Raw genomic sequence first — 26,581 nt, 5'->3', positions numbered from 1 at the left:
GTGTCATTGAGTGAAGCGGGGGCTAACTCTGCTGGAATAGAAGAAATCCCTGGCATGTTAGAGATCTTGTCGGAAACCCCAGCGTCTGAAATTGAAGATAAGGTTGATGGGGCAATGGCGGGAGGTACCGGTGAAAAGGAGAGTGAGCCTAGCGAGGCCTTCTTCTCAGTCTCTGAGGGCGGGGAAGAGGGGTCAGAAGAGGATGAAGAGCATAGCTCGTGTGAGGAGTCAGATACTGATCCTGAGAATGACTTGCCAGCAACTGCTATGAAATTTAAGAAGACTGCTTGGAGACAAGAGCAAGCACAAAGAGAATTAATTTGGGACCACTCCTCCGCCCAGCCCCTAATAGGAAGCCCCTTATTGGAACAGACACAACTGTCCCTGTTAGAGTCCATACATCAAGAGATACTAGTACACAGAGAGGAGACGCGCCAGGATAGCCGGGAATCGCAGGCGGCGATGAGGAAGATGCAGGGAGTGGTGCGGAAACTCTCTAAAGCTATTGCCAGTACAGGAGATAGAGTGTCCAATCTTGAAGAGCGTGTGGTGGCAGCAGAAACTGAGGTGGCGGGGGCTGTTTCCAAGGTGGACGCTCAATGCTCCCAGGTATCTGATATTCAGTGGAAGCTGGAGGAGATGGAAAACAGGCTTAGAAGAAATAATCTGAGAGTCTTGGTTGTTCCGGAGGGGGCTGAAGGAACGGACATAAGAGCATACATGATCAAACTATTTCAACAAGCCTTTTCAGAGCTATCTAGTTGGGACTGGCCGAAGGAGCTAAAAAGAGTTCATCGCTTTCCTTTCAATCTAAGAAGGAACGCAAAAGAAGGCAATAAGCCCAGGGCAGTACTGATTTTCTTGGGCAATTTTGTTCTTCGATAAGGCGAGACCCAATGCCAAGAGAAATGTAGATGGGGTGTCGTTCTTTGTCCGTCCAGACTTTTGCCACGTGACTGTGGAAAGACGCTGGCGTCTTAGGGGGATGACAAAACCCTTTCAGGATAAGAAACTTCAAGCGTATTTGATTAATCCTGCACAGCTAAAAGTAATTAACAATGGGAAAACACTGTACTTTTCAGAAGTGAAAGCTAAAGAGTACCTAGATAGTCTGGGCAAATAGATTTGTTTAAATTGACAATTCATAAAAGGTTTAATGAGATAATAGCGATAAATTAATGTACCACTAGATCACTGGTAAGGGTTCGCAGGGTGCAAATTACTGAATGTATTTTTCTTTTCGTTTTGTTGCATTGGTTTCTTTGGTCTTTAGGTAATAGGAAGGTATATTTTAGCCGTCCTCGCCGTAAACTTTGCACTACCATCACATGCACAGACTAGACCTGTGCGCCTCACTGAGTGGCGGGTGGGGGGCAGAGGAAGATGGACTGGGGTGCCGGGGGGAGGGTTGGGGTTGGTGGAGGGGGGACGTAGAAGGATAAAAATCGAAAAAGGGAATATAAAATGTAATACTGTTTTGATTGGTATGTCCGGACGAAAAGAGCAGATAATCAAAAACATTAAGCCACAGGGCCTACAGGGAAGGCAAATCAAAAATCAGAATGGCAGACTGTAGTATTTGTACAATAAATGTGGGTGGTCTAAATGACTGGAGAAAGAGACAAAGACCGGCCCACTTTGTTAAATTCAATAAGATAGATGTACTCTGTCTCCAGGAGACGCATCTACCTTGGGCGAAGAGGCACCTTCTGTTCCTAAATGGCTTTGAGCTGGTTGCCTGCTCCTCACAAACCACAACGATCAGGGGGGTCGCTATATTGGTTAGGAAATCTTTGGGCGGGGTCAAAAGAGTGAAGGTAGATAGTCATGGGAGATGGGTTATCTCAGAGCTGGAAATGGGTCTAACACTATGTGCAATTTACGGTTCTAATGGTGACGACCCAGAGGTATTCAACTTTTTGGAGATAGAGTTAGCTGGCTGGCCGGGACCCCTAATAGTCTGTGGTGATCTAAATATTTCAGCTAATTGGGATGATAATGCAAAATATGCCGGTCGGAAACCTAGAGTGTTCAGGATGATTAAGGCACTTATGAGTTCATTGGCCTTAACTGATGTTTGGGGCACTAAAAAAAACACAAAATTATGGTTTTACATACTTTTCGAATCCAGCCCATAAACATTCTAAATTGGATTATCTGTTTATCTCCTCTTCCGAAATCAATAGAGTCACCATCACTAGGCTACCAAGGGTGTTATCAGATCACAATCCATTGGTAATCCATTATAAAGTGAGTGGGGGCAAAAGATCAAAATCCTCATGGATCTTCAAGAGAAGTCTATTGGCAGATCCCAGATTTGTAGCCTACTTAAAGATCTGGTCGGGAGCTTTTTTCGATGTTAATAGATTTAGTGCCTCTCGGAATATAGTTTGGGAATCCTTCAAAGCGGCCTTGAGAAGCGAGACCATCAGTTTTTCAGTTAAACTGAAAAAAGAAGATAGAGTGGAGGAATCCAAACTATTGGAGTGACTATTGGATATCGAAGAAGAGCATGTTAAGATTATAGCATCAGGTGGGGACGGAAGCAATAGTTATAATACCCTTTCTGCTACTAAGGCAGAACTACAGAAATTGATCACTCAAAAGGCGCTAGGGGAGTATCAAGCTACTAGATCCAACCGCTATGAAACAGGTGAACATGGTGGTAGAGCCCTTGCTCTCCGCTTGAGACAATAGAGGTCTAAAAATGTAATTTCAAAGATTGTGGAAAGGGGTAACGAATTTACAGAAACTAATGATATTTTACAAGTTTTTAGAGACTTCTATCAAAGATTATACGATGAGGAGAATAGAGATAACGACCAACAGGGTATTATTGAAGATCAAGGACTGCGCCTAGATACATTATTACAAGAAGAACTAGATAAGGACATCACTCAATTGGAGGTTATGACTGCCTTACACGAGCTGGCCTCAGGGAAGGCTGCAGGACCCGATGGCATTCCTCTGGAGGTTTATAAGAGTATAGAATCCGAAATTATTAACCTCCTTGTAGATCTCTTTAACAGGATAGTATGTTCAGGCCAAACTCCAGACTCATGGAAGGAGACTAACATCATTATTTTCCACAAAAAAGGGAAACCCAGGGAGAACCCGGGGTCATATAGACCTATCTCACTTATCAACTCCGACACTAAGCTGTACTCGAAGATTTGGGCTATGAGGTTGGGTAGGATCATAGGCGGTCTTGTCTACCCTTGGCAGCATGGGTTCGTCCCCGGACGTGGCACGACGGATCACACCAGTAGAGCCATAGCTCTATTTGATGCCCATGCTGCTACGGGAGGGGAGATGGCCATGATCCTGCTCGACGCAGAGAAGGCATTTGACCGTGTGGTCTGGAGCTATCTTTGGGATATTTTAGCAGGAAGAGGGTTTGGACAGAAAACCATTACGGCACTAAGGGCGATGTACCAAGACCCAGTCGCTAGTGTGACGATTATGGGGGAGAAATCGAATTTGTTTCCTATAAGGAGAGAAACCCGTCAGGGATGCCCGTGCTCTTCGATCCTTTTCTCCCTACCTATTGATCCGCCAATCCAGGCTATACTAGGGTGTCCAAGGTTAAGACCAGTAATCTTTAACGGTTATGAAAACAAAGTCCTAGCTTACGCGGACGACATTGCGGTATTCTCTTCTGATCCCCAGCAGGCAATAGAGGTCCTGTCAGAACTGACGAAAAAATTTGGTGCTAGGTCAGGATACCTATTAAATGAATCGAAGACTCAGATCATTTGCACAAAAAACATCGCGAAAGTTGATTCTAGATTTGTAGAAGCAGCAGTTTATCTTGGGGTGACAATTAATGCTTTGGTAGAGAAAATTGTGGAGGAAAATTATACTCCACTTATCAAATCAATTAAATCTGATTTGAAAAGGTGGGACGGGCTGCATTTGTCCTTGATTGGGAGGGTGAACGCTGTCAAAATGACAATGTTTCCTAAGATCTTATATCTATTTCGAGCCATCCCATTATTTCTGGAGGAGAAAATTATTGCGAATCTGGAATCAACTTTTATCAAATTCATCTGGCAATTTGGGAAGGTAAGATGATCCACCAATTTGTTGTCCCTTCCGAAAGATAGGGGAGGTCTGTCTCTCCCTAATTTAACGATGTTTCATTGGACCTGCCTGCTGACACGAATGACAGTGCTTTTCCAGTCTCAGACATATTTCAACGACCTAACTTTAGACATCGAACGTCCTCCATCCATATTTGAGTTATTGTTAGGAAGAAAGGCACTGGGGCTAATGTTATGTGAAACTGATCGTAGATTCTTCAAGAAGGCAAGATATAAGATCATTGATGGTGTTTGGAGAGTTTGGACGGCTTGTAGAAAGCATTGCAATATCCCAAATATTAATCCATATTTACATATTTATAAATCCAGCCTCCTCTCAGCAATAGAAGAAGATAGGACCTTTAAAATATGGGGAGAGCTGGGTATTAAATCCCTTGGGCAATTAATGGATGGAGAGGGAGTAGTAAGTTTTGAAGCCATACAAAACAGATATGGAATCCCAGATAACCACTGGTTTGTTTATACCCAAATAGTACCCATAATGAAGGCTCAGAGACCAAAATTGCTACCTCCTGATATCTGTCCCATATTGGACGCTCTGACTATAGGTGCAGGAAAATTAGGACCTTGTATAACATTCTTATTTCTGAGATCAAAGATGATGTGGACAAGACTGAGGTAGCCTGGGCAAGGAAATTGGGAAATCCAGATATAGATGTTGATCAGGCCCTATTATTGAATAAAAAGATTTTCAGAGCCACAAACTTAAGGGCTCAGCACTATAAGACAGTATTTAACCTGTACTATACAACAGTGAAATTATTCCCATGGGGGTCAGGACGGATGATTCGTGTCCAAGGTGTGGGAATGGTCAATCAGACCTATTACATATGTTTTGTAATTGCAATCTCTTAACTCCGGTTAAGAAAGAAATTGAAAAATTTTGGGAGGGGCTGCTAGGTCATAACATCGATCTATCCCCTACCCTAATGATCCTGGGCACGGATTCTAACTTAAAACTCGGAAAAGAGGAAGAAGCATTGATTTTTATATCTGTGGCTGTGCTTAGGCTTTTAATTTCGGCTGGTTGGAAGGATAGTGTGGCTCCTTCCTTCCAAATGTGGCTCACTAGGATGCTCGGAATTCATAATATTGAGTCTGCCCTGTACGAACTAAAGGGAATAAGAACTCGGGACTTTGGAAGAAAGCTCTGGGCCCCAGTCACAGACTGGAGGATATCTAAGCTGTAACAGTATAATTGAAATGCTATTTTTTTAGAGTTTATTAGTATTTGATTACCTGTTGAAGATCAAACTTTTATGAATTGGTAATAAGATGTAATTATTATGAATTTGTTTTAGTCATATTGTGTTATCTGAGTATTTATATAATGTCGCAGTATCTATCGTATTGTCCATTTGCGACTTGTCAGAGAATCTTTTTATGTCCGGATTTTATCATTAATGTTTTATACTTATTGTATTTGCACTTATATTCCCAATAAAAAATTAAAAAAAAGAGGATAGCCTAATGTGAAAAGGTCTGTTTGCTCCCTGCCTTGCCTAAAGATTTGATAATCATATCTGTCCTGTTTAGTGCTATCAATGCAATACGATATTTCACATTGGGGATTCAGTCTATGCAGTCCCTCATTCTCTTTAGTGGTGGAGTGGCTCGTGTGAAACGCAGATAGCACTTTTGCCAGAAAGGTGGCTAATTACAAAAAACAAGAGATTCAAAGACACAATTACTTGGGTAGGACACTATGAATGGGAGCTGAATTCAAAGAGCCCTCAATTCACCGACACTGCCGGCCAAGGCCATGGCCAACAAAAGTTAGAAGTCGAACCACACAACTGTTCAGTGTCTTGAAGAGGAAGGTGGCAGGCCCACAGACTAACTGGCATCACTCAATATTTACCAACGCAGGCACAATATCTGAAGATAGATGTAGAGGACCTGACCATCCTGCTGTGACAGCAGGTCCACCCTTACAACATAGAATGTTTTAGAAACGTCCTTAAACATACTTTGCAGGCTCTCCAAAATGTCCCCATGCCACTTAATGCTCCTGTTGAAGCCCCTCACTGTTATGTTATTACTGCAGAAACCATGCACCATTATGTCAGTACTGCAGCAAACCTGTACATCCAACTTTGCCCCAGGTGATCCAAATCGTAAGAAATGATGAAGCATTGTTCCTAAAACGCACATACATCAAACAAACAAAAAACCCTGCTGAGTAAAAGGAGAAATCCCATACCTTTCGTTATTTGTAAGTCACCAAGATTTCAATTATGGGAATTATGCTGCAAGTACACTTCGTTAACATATGATGTCTATTATCCCAAACCTTTGAAAATATATTTTTCTATAATAACAGGTGAGTTGGTTCTCAAAATTATTTAACTGGATTGGATTGAACTGAAAGCCCCATTCAATCCTAACGCATAGTATTTTGGTGTGAGGCATAACAAGTATCAATTTGTATGGGAATGTGTGAAAATCATGTAGCACAACACTGGATCAAAATGAAACTGACATAAGCAGAGACGTAACTGTTTACTAAACATGCTCTAGAATCTTATAACTCATTGGTGACCATCAAGCCGCCACCAAAGAAGTTAATGGTGAGAACACTGTGAAAACGAATGTATTCCCTTCCATTTTCTATCGGTATACAAACACCTTTGCCACAAGGAAATTAGTCACTTTCGCCCACTGCAAATATGATGAGTTCACTGTCAAGATTTAGAGTTGTTAATATACCGCAACAATTATGATGTGGAATGTTGTTATCCAACATACCTTATCAAAGTAGTACATATTTGAATCTTCTGTGAGACTCCCTTTTTTAACATTGTCGTATGTCTCCAAGAACTGTTTATCCACCCCGTCCAGCGGGTGAGACCCAGAAGAAAGATTCCGCACTCCATTTGGAGAATGTGACAAGGAGTTAGTCTGCGAGTGGGTCAAACATTTCTCTGTTGGGCTGTTTTCCGACCCATACCTAAAAAAAAAAAGAACATGAAAAGGCACAGAGGATCACTACTTCCGCACAAAATGAAATGGCTACGTGTAAAATTAAATATGGATCCTTGAGCATCTAATGAATGGCAAATGACATTAATTTCCCAATCAAAATGATATTTACCACAAGGTCATCTGCCTAGTGTACTTAGTATTACAATATCTTAGACAAAGGCTTGGCAAAGGTCAACATGCAAACAGGTTTTAGGTGAGCTGGAATCCCAGAGCTCCAGAAATCGGATTCCTGTTGAGGGCGAAAGGCCCCTGCAAGGGCGAGGCAGGTTCTGCCCAGCAGCACAGATTGTTGGAGGGCAGTGTCTTGTGGCTAGACCTGCGCAAAACTGTCACCATGAAGTAAGTCCAGGCATCCCTGGTGCTCTTTACCTGCAGCTGAGGATCCTGTTGTTTACTACACACTTTGATGCTGGATACTGTTACTGCAGAACACAGGCCTGTACGACAAAAATACTGGCCTGACGTACATGGTTTTGACTTTGCTCACTTCGTCAATACTCCATTTACGACTCAAGACTATTGTATTTTAATCAAGCCCTGAGGAAGCCCATGATTGGGCAAAACATGTTGGCTGCATTTGTTGCTTTAACTAACGAGTAACAAGAACAAAAGATACAAAAAACAAAGGACTTACCTGTTTGCTTTGTTAATCTGGTGCCTCTTTTCGCTATAATCTTAATTTTTGTTTTGTATTTATTATAATTGAATGTTTTGATGTTTGGCCATCTGGTAGCAGCTCTACAGAAGTGGGCCTCAGTGTTTATTACAGGTGGTGCTTAAAGCAGGTTCCCTAGCTGCCATTCTTTGTTCAGTTCTTGCAATACCGACAGGGCTAGCCCAATTAGCAGCAGGCTGCATCTCCAGGTTGCCTTGGGCCCTTATGATCCTTGTAGGTTATCAATCATTTCTTAGGTCTACTAGGCCTACTAGCTGGACCTTCTGGTACTGGGATACATGCACAAATGAAAAGAGAGTAGAAAGGGAAAAACACTAACTTAAAACCTCAATTGAGTGCAGACATATTTTCCTAACAGCCGCAAGACATCGTGACTGGAGTAAAGGTTGACACTAAACGCCGGTAAGCTTCGCAAGAGCAGTAACTCCCAATAAGAGCTGTTCCACATAGTGCACCTTTCCCTTTCACATCTCCTTGCACCTCACACACTTGTGTCTCATTCCTGATTGGGATAAAGAGAGCGGTGCTCTGCCCTTGGCTATCTTGCTGAAAATGAGGGTTGTGCAGGGCAGAAAGTTACCTCCCAACAGCATTGGGGGGTAGAGGGTGGCTCTGTAACCAGCATATTGGTAGTCAACTACTCCTGTGTTTCATTTATGACAGCGCACATCACAGGTATGAGGACTGGATGTGTTCTTCCTGGACCCAGGTTGGTCATGCTGTACCACTACTTACATACACCATGAATGAAGTTAACAGTTAAAAGCAGGTCTGACCCCCCACCTCTACTTACCTCCTCACACAATCCAGATGCCCTCACACACTGCCCCTCCCCCCTGTTCTGGTGGATTTAACTGCATATGATTTAGAGGACGGGGCAATCCTGATGTGCCTGGAGGCTTGATTGGGTCCTCCTCTGATGCACCATGCTGGCTGCCACCCACCACACAGAATTAGCCAGGGCCACCCATGTAGTATGGCTGTGCGGACTGCTGTCACAGGCGTATCCTATTCTACAGTTGCTGAGTGGCAGTAAGTGGGCCTGGCATGATCAGGCTCTGGGTGCGATCTTACCTATATTCAAAAGAGCGGACATCCCTTTTGTAATCCCTTTACTGAGTGATAGCTGGAAATGTCTAGCGAGCGTGAGAGACAATCCTGCACAAAATGAGCAGACTAAAGCTAGCTATGGCAGGAGATCATTCGTCAAAAGGGAACAATGATCCCGCTACAGTAGAAAATACTGAGACTGAGCCAAACAAGCTAGACACAATTCTGAAGGCCACAGAGACACGTAGAGTGACCCTTGAAGCTAAGGTAAACACTATTGCCATTGACGTTGTTCTACTGCGTGACGACAAGTGATTGGCAGAAATGGTCACTCAGTCACAAAAAACATTGCAGAAATTACAGCCCCGGACTTCGGACCTGCATCAGCAGGTACAGGACTTAGCAGAATAGCCATGTTTTCTGGAGGGCAGGGCGGGAGGTGCAGACTGCCATTCCCAACACAGTAACATCAGGATATACATCATGATTGAAGACTCCGAAGAACAAGACATGTTGGAAATCCTAGAGACTTAAATGCACGGCTAAAGACCTCACATATTACATCAATAATGACATGTTCTATGACATCATTTGTGACATCACTGATGACATCTCACGACATCATTGATCACATCATCACTGATTACATCATCCAATGAGTGTGTTATTTTGCTTTACAGTTTACGCAATAGATGATAACTACCAAATTACTTCTCTACCATATTTTGTACAGCCTGTGTCCAGATAATGGATGTAAGTACTTATAAAACGCGTGCTTCTAATGCATCATAGTTGAGTAGAGGTACTGAACATGTTACAGATGACAGTTGACAACTTGTGTCCAGTATGTTCTACACAAGTTTTTTTTGGTTCTGCAGAAAAAGTTTCCAACAGGGCAAAGACTCTATGTAGGAGATGCGTAGTATTGTAAGCAGCCTTGAGTTATTAAAAAGAATCATCTCAGCATGACAAATCTACTTCACATAGAAGACTGTGTGCACCAGGTACTAACCTATGTACATGTTTTGATTTTTCTTCAGAAGATGGGCTGTCTGTAAATGTTTCACCACAGTAAAAAGACTGCAGGTAGTATAATCTTTAGCACCTTTAGACCTTGTTTATTTTAAGCGAATAGTGTCTTTTTTGACAAGTATTGCCCAGAATGTACACTGTTCTTAGTGAGCAAGTTACTTACCTTTGGTAACAATATATCTGTAAGAAACATAGGTTAGTTATAGATTACTTACCTTAGAATTACCCCCAGGCGTCAGACAGGATCTGGAAAGATTTTCATCAGCAGTAGCCCTGTGCGTCGGAAGGTGGCTTCGGTCGACTCTACGTTCGTCGTCGTGGTCGCCAGGATGACGTTGTGGTAGCTAAATAGACGCCGCCCTCTTGTGCACCGTCAGTTCTGTACAAGACTTTCCACACCAGAAGCGCAGAGCCATTCAAGGCACTGACAACTGGTGCACAAAACTAGGGCCCTGAAAGGAAGTCCTTAACCCTAGAAGTCAGTTATCAGAAAGGGGAGAATGGGTGGGGCGGTAAGGAATCTCTAACTAACCTATGTTTCTTACAGATATATTGTTACCGAAGGTAAGTAACTTGCTCATCTGAAAGTAACAGTTAGTTATAGATTTCTTACCTTAGAATAGATACCCCATCAACACCAACCCCGGAGGTGGGTCTGTGAAGACCTGGAGAACAGAATGGCCAAAGAAGCCGTCTCTTTGGACTTGGCTGTCTAGGCAGTAGTGTTTGGTGAACATGTGCCGCGATGCCAACGTAGCTGCCTGGTAGATGTAATTTAGGGAGACTCTTCGTCCCAAAGCAGTAGTAGCTGCTGTCACCCAGGTGGAATGGGCGCCCAGCCCCACTAGAGCTCTTTTTTTGCCAAAGAGTAGCAGGCTTTGATGCACAGAACAACCCACCTGGAGATGGTCCGTTTGTGCACAGCCGACCTTTCTAAGCGCCCACATAACCAACAAAGAGCTAGTCATTCACCCGGAATTGTTTGATGCGATCCAAGTAGAAGGAAAGCACACGTTTTGGATCCAGGCGGTGGAGCCTCTCTTCCTCTTTTGAAGAAGGCAGAGGCGGAAAGAAGGTGGGAAAAGTGATGGTTTGGCCAATGTGGAAAGACGTAACCACCTTGGGAAGAAAGGAAGGCCTAGTTCTAAGGACGACTTTGTCCGGATGGACAGCCAGAAAGGGAGGCTTGGAAGAAAGAGCGTGTAGCTAACTCACCCTGCGGGCAGAGGAGATGGCCACCAGAAAGGTAGTTTTCAAAGTGAGAAGTCTGAGAGGACAGTTAAGTAGTGGCTCAAAGGTGCCGCACATGAGGTAGGTAAGAACCAAGTTCAAGTCCCACTGAGGCATTACGAAGGAAATAGGAGGAAAAAGATGAGTAATACCCTTAAGGAATCTATTTACAACAGGAGGCTTGAAAAGAGAAGGCTGATCTGGAAGCCTAAGGGACGCTGAAATGGCCGAGAGGTAGCTCTTTAGAGTGTTCAGAGCAGAGCCCTGCTGGGCCAAAGAAATGAGGAACAAGAGAACCTTAGAAAGAGGGGCAGAAAGGGGATCCACAGCCTTTTATGTGCACCATGCCACAAATGTGTTCCATCTGTAAGCGTATACCGTCTTAGTGGAGGGACGCCTGGCTGCCAAGGTTACATCACAGACTTCGGCAGGCCGGTCAGACAACGTCAACTGCCGACGCTCAATCTGCATGCAAGGAGGTGGAGGCTGGACAGGTTCCGATGGAGGACCGTCGCCTGCTGCTGAGACAGAAGATCAGAGGATCGATGGCCATGTTGAGCAGCTCAGGATACCAGACTCTTCGTGCCCAATCCGGAGCCACAAGAATGACTTGGGACGGTCGCACCTGATCTTCTTCAGCACTCTGGGCAGAAGTGGTATAGGCGAAAAGACGTACAACAGACCGCAACTCCACTTGCGACGAAAAGCGTCGCCAGGCGAGTCCAGCCTTGGAAATTACAACATGCAGAACTGCTAACATTGCACGTTCTCTTCGGTGGCAAACAGATCTAACCAAGGCTCTCCCCACTGCTGAAAGAGCCCTTGCACCACCTCAGAGTGAAGATTCCATTTGTGATCCATCATGCACCTGCAGCCAAGTTTGTCCGCCCTGGCATTCAGGGAACCTGTCAGGTGTTGAACCACCAGGGATAGACCCTGATGTTCCAACCATGTCCAGAGGCGAAGGGCCTCCTGACAGAGTCCACGACCCCAACCGCCTTGTTTGTTGCAGTACCAAATGTCAGAGGTGTTGTTTGTTAACAAACACCTGCACCACTCTTTCCTGGACAGGGAGAAGGAATGCTAGTATAAGACTAATCGCCCGTAGCTCCAGAAGGTTGATGTGGAGCCTGGACTCTGCCAGAAACCAGAGGCCTCTGATCTCTGCCTCCCCATGTGGCCTCTCCATCCAAGGAAGTGATACATCATTCACCACTGTGAACTCTGGCTAGGAAAGGGAGAGGGATCTGCTGCTGACCCAATCCTCGTTAGTGAGCCACCACTGCAATTGGTGTGCAGGACCCTCTGAAATCTGGATGCAATCGGACAGATTCCCCTGATGTTGTGCCCCCTGGAACTTCAGCTCCCACTGCAGAGCCCGCAAATGCCATCTAGCATGGTCCACCAGAAGGATGCAGGAGGCCATCAGATCCAGCAGCCTGAGGGTCATCCTGACCGAAACCCAGGATAGAGGCTGAAAGATCAGAATCATAGCCCGAATATCCCGGATTCGGTGTTCGGGAGGATAAACCCAAAACTGTGTCGTGTCCAGAACCGATCCGATGAAGAGGAGCTTCTGAGAGGGAGTCGGTGTGACTTCGGCACGTTGATTGAGAACCTCAGCAAATGGTGGAGGTCAGCCGTAGTCGGGAGGTGAGAGACTACAGCCTGGGACGAGCCGGCCTTTAAAAGCCAGTCGTCAAGATAGGGGAAGACTGGAACCCCTGATCTGCGCAGATGAGCTGCGACCACCGCCAAATTTTCGGTGAACTCCTGAGGGGCACTGGTAAGGACAAAGGGGAGCACGGTAAACTGAAAGTGCTAGTGGCCTACCGTGAACCGCAGGTAACGCCGGTGGACCGGCAGGACGGGGATGTGAAATTAAGCATTCTGCAAGTCCAACGCTACCATCCAGTTTCCTGGGTTGAGAGCAGACAAGACCTTAGCGAGCGTCAACATTTTGAACTTCTCCTTCCAGAGAAAGCAGTTGACGTTCCTGAGATCCAAGATAGGACGCAGGCCTTTGTCCTTTTTGGGCACCAGAAAGTAGTGGGAATAGCAACTACGACCTACTTCTGGGGCTGGAACAAGCTTGATGGCTCCCTTGGCCAAGAGTGCCGAAACTTCCTGTCGGAGAAGGGCCAGATGATCCTCCGACATGCGATGGTACTGAGGTGGCATGGATGCAGGGGTAGTCTTGAAGGGAAGGGAGTAGCCCCTTCGCACTATTTGCAAAACGCACCTGTCCGACGTGATGGTGCGCCAGTGGGGGAGGTGATGGTGAATCCTGCCGCCCACTGGCATTTGGTGGCCCTGAAAGGTCGGACTAGGAGGGTTTGGAGCTGCTGCAGAGGGGGCTGTCGTGGACTGGCCCGCCCGCTGACTCCCAGAACCATGTCGCTGGTTCCCACTTCCCCAGCCGCGCAGAGGCTAAACAGCTTGCACAGGCCTGTGGCTCTGGGGGTACTTGGTGGGCCTCCCCTTCCATATCCACGAAAGGGGAGAATGACAGACTGCGCTGGGCAGGTGGTGGAGAGGCTCAAAGACCTGGCAGTAACCCAAAATCCTAAAGCACTCCAGCGAGTGGTCTGCCTTGTCGCCGAAAAGGCGACAGCCATCAAAGGGCATGTCCATAAGAGTGGAATGGACATCTCCAGGAAAACCAGTCAACCTCAACCAGGCGTAGCGTCAAAGGGCAACTGAAGTGGAAATCATCCTGCCCAGTGAGTCAGCGGTATACAGTCGACAGCGGATGGTAAACTTCGCTGCGTCTCTCCCTTCGGCAACTGCTCGAGAAAGTACGGCCTGGGTCTCCTCCGGGCACTGAGGCAGCACTTGCACAACCGTTTCCCACACGAAGTGGGTGTAACGGCCCAAAAGACATGCAGTGTTTACCGACCACAAGGTGCTCCAGCTTGTAAGATTCCCTATTGGGTGGTGCATTAGGGAATGGCGTCTTTGGAGGTGGAGGCTTGGACCACCAAGCTCTCGGGGTGGAGTGTTTCGAGGAGGAAAGTGGAGTCGCCCGGGGTTGGGCGGTGGTGTCGGGCAATAATCCTGTCCACAGGAGCCCCGTGTATTGGGCCTGGACCAGGTGCCCAAAAGGATGTCCGCGAGGGCTTCGTTAAACGGCCGCAGGGGCTCCGAAGAGCTCACTGCCTCCTGACAGCTCTCTGTCAGGAAGTTGGTTCTGACTGCCACTGTAAGTAGCTTGAGGTGGAGATCCTCGGCCACCCTACGCAACACCACTGCGTATGACGCTCCCTCCTCCGTAGCCACGGTAGGAGGAGACATGCCAAGGTCTGGTGAGGTATCCAGACAACTGACTTCCCCAAGTTCCTCTCTCCAGTCCTGTTCATAACCAACTGGTCAGTTAAAGGGTCCCCAGACGCCTCCCAGTCCTTCTAACAATCCTCTGTCTGCCATTCTGGTCTCAAAGAGCCCGGTTAGAACAGGAGCACAAAAGTACAAGGCGGCGTCGGATCCGACGTCGGTCAACACCAGTACAACTACATTTCTACCTCGAGGTGGAGGTCAGGGTGGACGACGGAGGGACACAGCTGACGCCCGTTGCGGACGTGATGCTGGTGGAATCGGCGCCGGGGAAGGAGTAACAAGGTCGACTGGCGCCGTTCCGGATCCCAGCATGGGTCCAAGGGGACCCTGCGGCACTGAGGTCAAAGACGCCGGTACCGAAGGCCCAGGGCCCCCAGCGGCGTCCACAGGGCTCGAAGGCGCCGGCGGAGTCGGGCTGCCCAAAGATGGCGTGCATCGCTACGTAAAACTGATGCAGTTGGGCAGTGGTCGCTCCCCGTCACGGTCATGGGGGAAAACCCGGAGCTGACCCTACGGGCTCCGCAAGTGGAGCCGTGGAAGGGGCACAACCTGCATCCCTCGCTGCGTCGGCCAACGGACAGGGAGAAGTCAAAGAGCGACGATGCTTCTTCGACTTCTTTTTGTGCTTCGACTTACCTGACCCGAAAGACTTAGTCAAAACGTGACTGGAGGTACCGCTCTCTCTGGATGTGCGCTTGCTTGCGCAGAAAAATAAAGAAGTGATGTTAGTGAGCGACGGCGGAGTCTATGTAGCTACTGTGATGGCATTCAGGCGACCACGACGAATGCAGAGTCGACTGACGCCACCTTCTGACGCGAAGTGGCACTGCTGACAAAAAAGTTTAGTATCCAGCCGGACGCCAGGGGGTAATTCTAAGGTAAGGACTCTATAACTAACTGTTTCTTTCAGATAGAGACTTTTTAATACTCTATGGTGTGTTTCTCATGAAATTTTCACTGTATTCAAACAGTGTGGCACAGAGTAAACTCTGCGGCTAGACCCTCAAGCAAAACTTCCAAATGCAGCCAACCCCACGCTGCACACAGTCTTTGCCCCTGGACAGAAGAGGATTGACAAAAGGCCTGGCCGAGGGCCAGACCCTGTGGCGAACCCACTCTAAGCCAGCTAAGCCCCCCACCCCACGGGCCCTAACCCCATGATGAGCATGGCCTTTCATTGCGCATGGTGTGGGGTTGGCTGAAAGCCTTACTTGAGGCCAGGCTCTGCACCCAACTCCCCACAGGCAGGCATGCAGAAGCAGCCAACCCCACGTAGCACACTGCCTTTGGCCGTGCATGGCATGGGGTGAGCCGCAGGGCAAGTCTTGCAGCCACGCCCTGCTTCTAATTCCCGCAGGCTGCCAACTCCATGCTACACACATACCCTTTGGCCGTATATGTACATATGTATTAAAGGGATGGGGACATACATCCCTCCCCGACCATTAATTAGCCCCAGAGACCCAATTTCCGGGACCACATTACATTATAAAGTGGAGGAGGCCGCGTAGCCACCTCCTATGAGACCTGTTAGGCCCAAGGAACCCCATCCCCCAGAGGGGAATAATTAATAAATGGAGGGGGGCACGCAGCACCCCTCCCTGAGCCCCATTAGGCCCTGGGGACCCCATCCCCAGGGGCCTATATATTATAAAGGAGAGGCGCACTGTATGGCTATTGATGCTGCTCCCTCCCTTCGAGAGGAATCTGTTGACCTGTTTCCCTGCCCACATCAGTTTCGACAGGGAAACATCTCAAGGCTGCTCCCAGTCGGCAGAAGCACTTTTAAAGCTCCTGCCCACTGGGAGCACACTTTGTGTTTGCTCCAACTTTTCCTGATGGTGCGGGTGGGCTTCCTGGGAAACAGTATGTGTGCCGGCCCTGGGGAGGCCGTGTGAACCCCCTCCCCATAAATGATGGATGGGATCTCCAGGGCCACATACATCTTGAGGAGGGCCCCGCGCAGCCCTCTTCCCAGATTAATAAATCAAGCCCTTGGAGATGTGGGCCCTGGGGCTGAATATGGCACAGGAAGATGGGCTGTGCGCCCCCTCCCGGAATTAACTAAATTGGGCTCAGGGGATTTTGAAAAAAGGGTGGCTCTAAAAAGAGCTTTTGTCTCTATGGTGTGTAGATGATAACTACACATAAAACAGGATGCAGTATTTCAAGGTGTTGTGGAATACTATGTTTTCCTTCTCTGTCAAATGAACTCCATTTTTTTTTATATATACCGTCCATGTCCATGACTAAATTATTGTGGTACACAGTGGTGGCTGGCAACTATGGGAGTGGATGGCGGATGCGTAAAATAAATAAATAAAAAAAATATATAAATAAAAAGTCACTTACCTGGTTGCGCAGACAAATACACCTTGCTCCGTTGAAGTTCACTTCCTGAAACCACGTCCAGGGCCCCAGCTAACCTATTTAACCAATCCTGGCACTGCCCACATGCTGTTAATCAGCATGAGCACAGTGCTAGAATTGAAGAGAACGGCCTATCTTGGCGCTTCGAGGACACTGTACACTACTGCAGGCTCTCACAGTGTGCATGTCATGCTGGCTGTCGCAAGATGGCCGGCCAAAGTGACATGCACACTATAAACTAGCACACAGACAGCCCAGCACAGCTACGACTCAGCAGGCCCTACACCGTCCTGACACACGGTTCAGGACAGGCTGACTAAAATAAAATGGTAATGAATTAACTTCATTACCATTTTATTTTTCGTCCATTAGGATTTCCAGTTCTACCTTAGTCAGTGTGCCTAGGTCATTGCCACTACACTTCACAATCAGGAGGTCTGGATGTTGGAAATCCACAATACTTTCAACCAAAGCCATCAACTGATGACACTATAATCCTCTCTGGGCAACCCAAATAATGTCCACATTAGGTACTTTAAAGTCCCTGTCAATGCCATGGTTTCTTGCACGCTATCTGGCCCAAAACACAAAGCTATGACACACAATCCACACTCCAACCATTTTGAAGACAAGGAGGAGCAGCACACAGGGGAAGGCTGGCGGTGAACCCACACAGCAATTCACCCACCCATACAACCACTCGCGCACCAACTTGCTCACCAATACAGACACTCACAGAGCCACTCACCCATACAGCTACTCACACACCCACTCATTCACCCATAAAGCCATTCATACATCCACTCAAAGGCCCATACAGTCACTAAGACAACCCCTCACACACAGATTCATACAGTCACAGCCACTCCAATGATATATGTTAGAAATAGTACCACTCAGTAGTACAGAAAGAATAGTAATTTAACTTGTGCAGTAGCTTACTATACATCTTTAAGTCTCTGAAACGTTTTCAGAACACTTACACTCACTGGATGATAACATCAGTGATTTCATTTGAGATGTCATCAGTGATATCTAGGACCATGTCATGAGTGATGTAATATGTGAGGTCATAAGCACTGCATTGCAGGGGTGTAAATTACAATTAGCTCAGCTCAGATAATCAGTGCTGAATTTCTATGGTTTTGTGCGTGTAAAATCTGAGGCTAACTAAAAGGTCCCTGTATTTCAAAGGTTTTTTGTGTTTTTTTTTCCTAACTATAATATCCCTGTAACCTTTGGTTTTTCAGTGAATATTAAACATATATATTACTAGGTCTTCATTTCCCTAGGAAAAGTGTTTTTTTGACTTGCCAACAACTCTAGTGCCATCTGATGAATCTTCATGAAATCTTCCCAACCATGTGTTATGCTGCGTTGTATTGGGCATGGAAAGTTTTGGGGTCATTCATCAAGCGGGGGCCGAGGAAAAGGAGAGGAAATCAAAACAAGTGTGTTTCCCATAATAATTCACATAGAGATTTAGACGCGGCTACAGCCCGAACAGCTGAACGAATTACATCAAATTTGGTAGAAAGGTAGATCTTGGTCCAGAAAGCAACCTTTTTTTGTGATTTGATGTAAATCTGTTAAGTAATTTCTGAGATATTAAAGGAAAAACAAATTTGTATATATAAAGGCGTGAACACTTTGCAAAACCTTTATGCGGTTGTGAGTCCACGCGCCAACCGGAATGCAGTGATTGGCTGGCCGTAATATGAGTAGAAAGTTGTGGCTGCCATTTTAGACTTTGGGGAATGGTCCCCGGTAGCAAGATTAAACATGAAATGAAGTGGAAGGGTGCAGGGTAAAGGTACCCTGACCTTTTGGGTGCAATTTAGGGGTCTGTGATAGACCCTTAAAGGGCAACAAAAAGCCTAGAAATGTTTTTCCCCACAGGGGAGAATTTGTAAATCTGAAGCTATGCTCAGCACAGGTCCTGTGTAACTCCATGCCGGATTCGGGAATTCTGCCATAAAAAAAACACACTCAAACACTTACTTAGACACATGCAGCCACTGAGAAACCCATTCACTCTCATGCCCACTGATAGACCTTATCAGGCACTCAAGCACCCACTCATGCACTTACTCACAGACCTACTCAGACACTTTTGTACACACTCCCAGACCCACTCAGACATCTGTGCACCCACTCACAGACCCACGTATACACCTATTCACAGACCCACTCACCCACTTGGGCAGCCACTCACAGACCCACCCAGACACTCACACACACCCACTCACAAGCCAACCCAGAAATGTGTGTACCCACTCAGACACTCTCACACCCAGACAGGCCCACTCACACTTGGACACCCCTACCCACAGACCTTTCAAACACTGTCACACCCACACACATACCCACTCAAACAGGCATGCACTTACAGACCTACTCAGACACTTTCGCACTCACTCATATACTCATTTAGACACTCACATACCCACTCTCAGATCAACTCAGACACTCATGTACCCACTCACTGACCCACTCAGACACTCGCACACCCACTCACAGACCCACTCAGACACTCACACACCTACTCAGACACTGTCACAGCCACTCACAGACACACTCAGAAACTCATGCACCAACTCAAGACCCACACAAATACTTATGCAATCACTCACAGACCCATTTAGACCCATTTAGACAGTCACACAGTTACTCCCAGACTCACTTAGAGACTCACCACCCACTCAGAGACCCACTCATACAGTCATGCATCCACTCACAGACTCATTCAGAGAATCATGTACCCATTTACAGACCCACTTAGACACTTAGGTACCTACTGACAGACCCACTCACACTTACGCAATCACTCACAGACACATTCAGGCACTCGCACAGCTACTCACAGACCTGCTCAGACTCTCATGCACCCACTCACAAACCCACTTAGACACTCACATACCAACTCACACACCCACTGAAACACTGATGCACCCACTCAGACACAGACCCACTCGGACACTGTCACATCCACTTACAGACCCACTCAAATACTCATTCACTCAGACACTTTCACACTCACTCATATACTCATTTAAACACTCACATACCCACTCTCAGACCAACTCAGACACTCATGTACCCACTCACAGGCCCACTCAGACACTGTCACAGCCACTCACACACTCACTCAGAAACTCATGCACTAACTCAAGACCCACTCAAATACTAATGCAATCACTCACAGACCTGTTTAGACAGTCACACAGTTACTCACAGACTCACTTAGAGACTCGCTCATATAGTCATGCATCCACTCACAGACTCATTCAGAGAATCATGTACCCACTTACAGACCCGCTTAGACACGTAGGCATCTACTGACAGGCCCACTCACACTTGCGCAATCATTCACAGACCCATTCAGACACTCGCACAGCTACTCACAGACCTGCTTAGACACTCATGCACCCACTCACAAACCCACTCAGACACTCACATACCAACTCCCACACCCACTCAAACACTGATGCACTCACTTACAGACCCACTCATACACTCATTCACTTACAGACCCACTAAGACACTTACACACCCACTCACTGACCCACTCACACATATATGCACACACTCACATACCCATTCAAATATTCACCAACCTACTCAGACACTTGTGCACCTACTCACAGACCCACTCACACACACACTCAGACACTCGGGCACCCACTCATAGACCCACTCAGAAACGTGTGTACCCACTCAGACACTCTCACACCCACTGACTGGCCCATTTACACATGGACACCCGAGCCCACCTTTCAGACACTGTCACACCTACTCACATACCCACTCAGACACTGCCACAGCCACTCACAGACTCACTCAGAAATGTACAGGCCCACTCAAACACGTTTGCACCCACTCAGACACTTGTGCACCCACTCACAGACCCATTCAGACACTCATGCATTTACAAACCCACTCAGACATACACACCCACTCACAGACCTACTCAGATACTTAAGCACCCTCTCAGAGACTCACTCTTACATTCATGCATCCACGCACAGACCCACTCAGAGACTCATGTACCCACTGACAGACCCACTCACTCAATCACTCACAGCACCATTCAGATACTCGCACAGCTACTCACAGACCCACTCAGACATTCACACACCCACTCAAACACGGATGCACCCACTCACACACAGACTCACTCCGACACTATCACACCCAATTACAGACCCACTCAGACACTCATTCACGCACTGACCCATTCAAACATTTATGCACCCACTCATACCAATCCAGTTACTTACAGACCTACTCAGAAACTTGAGCACCTACTCACAGATCCACTCAGACACTTGCGCACCCACTAACAGACCCACTCAGGCACTCACACACTTACTCACACACCCACTCAGACACTGTCATAGCCACCCACAGACTCACTCAGAAAACCATGCACTTACAGACCCACTCAGACACTTTTGTAACCACAAAGACCCAGACACACACCCACTCACAGACCCACTAAGACACTCATGTACCCACTCTCGGACCGACTCAGACACTTACATACCCACTTACAGACCCATTCAAACACACACAGCTACTCAAAGACTCATAGGCCGACTTTGAGACTCACTCAGACACTCATGTATCCACTCACAAACCTGAGGAAAATGAAATTTTACATGACCAATATGTCCCCTGCGTGTACCCAACGTTTAGTGTATGTGCATGTCACCCATGCATTTTCCCTTAGTGGCCTGAATAATGAGGCCTCTGCATTTACGTCCTGCACTAGGATGCCAGTCATCAAGTCTCCCATGAAAGAAACGTTAATTTTGCATTGAGGCCCATGTGTTTGCATTGTGCACTTTTAAAATCGAGATGAACCCATTTTGTGGCTCAGCCTGAGCCAGTCTCCGAATTAGGGTTTCATGGCTCCAGACACTCTGAGAGCTGCAGCTACGTATCCCTGACCTCGCATACTTCTGGCTCAGCCGAGAGAGGCACGGGGTGCCAAGACAGTATTTTGCACAACAGTTATCTGCTTGCTCTACAGAATCACATTCCTGCCAGGTGAAGAAGGTAAACAGAACCCGTCTGCAGAGATAGGGCCTAGCCTTTCTGTCTCCGTTTAAGTGATTTGCAGAGCTCGCATCCGTAGAAAGCCCACGGCCCCCACGCAATGAACGAAGAAATATATGCCCACACCGGCTCTTGGTGATGAGCGACCTTTGCTTCAGATGATACATCCCCGGACTTAAGATATCAGATAATACCAGACGTGCTGGTCGCCCTGACACTGAAGGCCTCCCTACTAGACCGAAAGTCAGCTCCCCCCAGTTACACGTCAGTTGCACGTCATGATCAAGTTGCGCACACAAGTAGGGCAAAGTTCCAGCTGGCCATGCAACCCCCCTCCATGCATCCACCCACCTATGACTCACCTATGACTCCTCAAGTGTACGCCCTCATGCACGCCCACATGCTCTTATCTCTCTTTCTCTTGCTCTGCCTGGAGCGCTCCTCCCTATGTACGAGATTGAATGTATAAATATTGTACTCTGTAAATAAAGTTTAGAAGACCCTTCCTGAACCTTAGTGGTGGTGGAACCGATTCTCCCCTAACTCGAGTTATTGAAATAAAGCCCTTTTGAATCGGACACCACGGACTCTGCCTCTCATTTAATGCATGACCCTTTGTTTATTTATAGAAATTATGACAGGGTAATACTTTATTTACCACAAACCTACTCAGACTCATGTACCCACTGACAGACCCCCTTAGACATTTAGGCACCAACTGAAAGGCCCACTCAGACACTGACACACCCACTCAGACCTTTCACACACTGTCACACCAATTCGAAGACCCATTCAGACATTCTTATACCCACCCACAGACCCCCTCTGACACTATCACAACCACTCACAGACCCATTCACACCCACCGAGACACTGTCTCATCCACTTAGACGCACTCAGACACTCATTCACTTACAAAACCACTTATGCAACCACTCACCGACCCTCTTATTTAATGCATGACCCTTTGTTTATTTATAGAAATTATGACAGGGTAATACTTTATTTACCACAAACCTACTCAGACTCATGTACCCACTGACAGACCCCCATAGACATTTAGGCACCAACTGAAAGGCCCACTCAGACACTGACACACCCACTCAGACCTTTCACACACTGTCACACCAATTCGAAGACCCATTCAGACATTCTTATACCCACCCACAGACCCCCTCTGACACTATCACAACCACTCACAGACCCATTCACACCCACCGAGACACTGTCTCATCCACTTAGACGCACTCAGACACTCATTCACTTACAAAACCACTTATGCAACCACTCACCGACCCTCTTAAACATTTATGCACCTACTCATATACCCGTACACAAAACCATTCAGGTACTCACAGACCCACTCAGACACTAGTGTGCCTACTCACACACCCACTCAAGACACTTATGCACCCACTCAAATACCTACTCAGACATTCACGTACCTGTTCACAGATCCATTCAAATACTCTCACACTCACTGATATACCCACTCAGACACCGATACACCCTAACAAACCTTTTAGACACTATCACATCCACTCACAGACCGATTCAGACACGCACAATACCACTTACACCCATTCAGACATTCCCACACCCATTCAGTCACTTATGCACCAACTCACGTACCCACTCAGATACTTATACATCCACTCACATACCCATTCAGAAACACACCTACAGACTCACTTAGACACTCACACCCACTCACAGACCCACTCAGACACTGATACACCCACTCACAGACCTCTCAGACACTGTCACACCCATTCACAGATCCATTCAGACACTCACACCCCCACACACCCAGACAAACACACCCTCACATACCCACTCAGGCACCTATGCACCCACTCACATACCCACTCAAGATACTTATGCACCCACCCACTCACCCATTCAGACATCCCCACCCACTAACAGACCCATTCAGACACGTTCTCACAGACCCACTCAGACACTTTTGCACCCACTCACATACCCATTAAGACATTCACGCATCCACTAACAGACACAATCAGACACTTGTGCACCCACTCCAGACCCACTCAGACACACACACATTTAGACACTCAGACACCCACTCCCAGACCTACAGAGGCTCTGATGTACCTACTCACATACCCACTCACGCACCCACTCCCAGATCTAGACAGACCCACTCAGGAGCAGCAGGAGGGAGTTCCAGAGTTTTGTAGCAAGAAAGCAACAAGATCTTCTACCATCACGAGATACTTGAATGAGACAGTTTTAAAAAAGGAAGGCAGTTAAAATGAAGGAAAGAACCTGGTTGGGAAAAAAAGATATTTGATTGGATGATGTAAATAGGCATGTAGCAGGGGGGGGCGGAGCTAGCCAGCATCGATGGCGGACGCGTGAGCCTTCGGCTCCTCGCCTTAGCCCCGGAAAAATCCTGCTAATTTATCCTTCGAAGTGTCCAATCTTCCGTTTCGGCTCTACTACTCCCACTGACACCCGAGGCATCAGTGAGTGGCTCTCTGACCCCGGCTGGCGAGTTCCTCCGAGTGGATTGCAGCGAGGATCTTTGGCGATCCGGCGGCGGCGGACAGGGCCCGACGCCGCGGACTATCCTGGAAAACAGGCCGAGCGACGTCACCTGACGTGCGGCCGCGGAGCCCGGTAGAGACGGCGTGGTGAACGAACGGGCCGAAATCAAGCATTTACTCAACCGGAGCGCCCTCCCCTTCTTGGCTGCCACCCCCCTTCTTGAACATTTGCCCTCAAACGAAGTGGGTCCCTGGCGGTGCCGAAGCTGTGTATTTGAACTACGTGGTGGTGCCTCCGCAGCCGCGGAGTGATCGCAGGCGCATATCAGCCCCGGTGTGTCCCGGTGTCCCGACGGCCCTCCACTACACCTGAGTGGTAGGTCCGGAGACTTTTGTACTGATATCGCCCAGAGCTGAGTACAGACTTTGCTAGAGTGGTTGGAGGCTGCTGGACCATACTCACGGGCGCCATCTTGGGTACCCTGCGCCGCCAACACAGGCCTAGAGACCTCGGCGACCGGTAGCAGCAGATCGCCGTCAGGAGAGACACAAACGCTATCCTTGCCGACTGGAGGCAGCGAGGTGCCCATCTTTTCTGCGTTCGCCTGCTGCTGGAAGAGAACATGGGGAAGAACAACGCCACGCAGGCAAAACTCTCCTTCGATCGGCGTCGGCCGAAGGGTTCGGAGGCAACGGCCCCGGAGGCATCCCCGAAGGGAGCCACTGCGACTGGCCCAGCGCCCACAGAGCTCCGGGACATGTTAGCTGCCATGGAAAAGGGCATACAGGACAGTATCACGTCTGTTGGCTCTAAAATAGACGCGCTGTCGTACCGCATGGACCGCATGGCGGAACGAGTTGACAAGCACGCGGAGCGCCTGGACATGGCGGAACGGCGTCTCACGGAGGCGGAGGAGGCGCAGACTGAATGGGACAAGGACAGGAAACAATTTGGTAGACTCCTCCAGGTAATTCGAGATAAGGCAGAGGATTTGGAGGCGCGCTCGCGCAGATCTAATATCCGCATCACGGGAGTGGCGGAGACCACGCGGACCGGCAAAATGGAACTCTATGTAGAGAAACTGTTGAAGACTTTGCTCGGGGAGGAGGCCTTTTCTCCCATGTTTATCGTGGAACGGGCGCATCGCACGTTGGGCCCACAACCGCAGCCGGGCGCGCCTCCTCGTCCCATCATCGTGAAGCTTCTCAATTACCGTGATAGGGACACTGCATTGCGCCTGGCGAGAGACAAAGGCAAGCTGCAACATGAGGGCATGGACATCTCCCTTTACCCGGACTTCACGGCTAAAGTCCAGGAGGAACGGAGACAGTTTGCGCCGTACAAAAAACAACTGCGTATGCTGGGCCTGGACTACGCGATGCTGTACCCCGCCAAACTCCGCATCAACACAGGGGGGCATTCCTACTTTTTCACGGATCCCAGAGACCTTCAGAAGTCCCTGAAGGAATGGACCCAGGAGCGCAAGGAGGCTCAGAAGAACCAGGAGGACGACACTGGTTCAGTCTCGCACATGGACGAGCAAGACTAGATGGGTCCTAATGGAGTATTTAGCTCTCCTCAACGCGGAAGGGACACTATTCCTCACATGGAGGAGCTGAACCACCCCCTTGGGGGGCGGTAAGTCTGGATTGCACTATGACTGTCCGTACTGTTTGGTGGTGCAGCGTACGAAACGAGTGGATTTACGTTATGGCGGTTGTTGAAGAGGGGGGAGGATAATGCTGCTTGGGGGTATGCACAGGCCAGCATTCAATGGTTGGGGGGTTGGTGGGATTGGGGAGCGCATTGGTGTGATTTACTATGGACACTGAACAAATAGCGGGGTCGGGCTGGAGAGTCGAACTGAATATATGCGGTAGAGCAGTTGGTGGTGCTGTTCCTTACAGGCGTGCTCTGCCCCGGTGCCTTTGGCTGTGTGACTCCCTGGGGAGTCGACTTTCGAAACGAACTATTTTTGGGTTGATGGGGGTTGATTTTGGGGCCTGTCTGACCTGGTTGGGGGTGGTCGGCTGTGGGTGGGTGGGGGAGTGGCTGGTGGGGTTGGGTGAGGCTACTGACGGGGGTTCTTGTTTCAATGGGTTTGGGGAGTTTGCAATTGCTTTGAGTGGACTGCTCTGTGGAACTGTACCCGAATTGAAGTGCCGGCTGGCTACAACGGGGAAATGTGTACTGCTGCGTTTTGTTCTCGCCATCCCTGGTGATTAGA

The 26,581-nt window shown here is 47.9% G+C and overlaps 1 protein-coding gene across 8 annotated transcripts in view; it reads right to left on the bottom strand.

Annotated features, from left to right (window-relative positions):
* The window catches only part of PTPN3 (protein tyrosine phosphatase non-receptor type 3), a 1,864,164-nt gene that overhangs the window by 606,196 nt on the left and 1,231,387 nt on the right, over positions 1 to 26,581 (bottom strand). For all 8 annotated transcript variants that reach the window (XM_086965368.1, XM_086965363.1, XM_086965366.1 and 5 more), the window contains one exon: positions 6,852 to 7,053. In XM_086965368.1, coding sequence (XP_086821494.1) covers positions 6,852 to 7,053 — 202 coding nt within the window. The remainder of the gene's footprint in view (positions 1 to 6,851; positions 7,054 to 26,581) is intronic.

The sequence above is a fragment of the Lissotriton vulgaris genome, chromosome 4_1, assembly GCF_964263255.1.
Source record: "Lissotriton vulgaris chromosome 4_1, aLisVul1.2, whole genome shotgun sequence".
Taxonomy (NCBI): Eukaryota; Metazoa; Chordata; class Amphibia; order Caudata; family Salamandridae; genus Lissotriton; species Lissotriton vulgaris.
The sequence above is the reverse complement of the archived record's forward strand: the minus strand, read 5'-3'. Positions and strand labels throughout refer to the sequence as shown.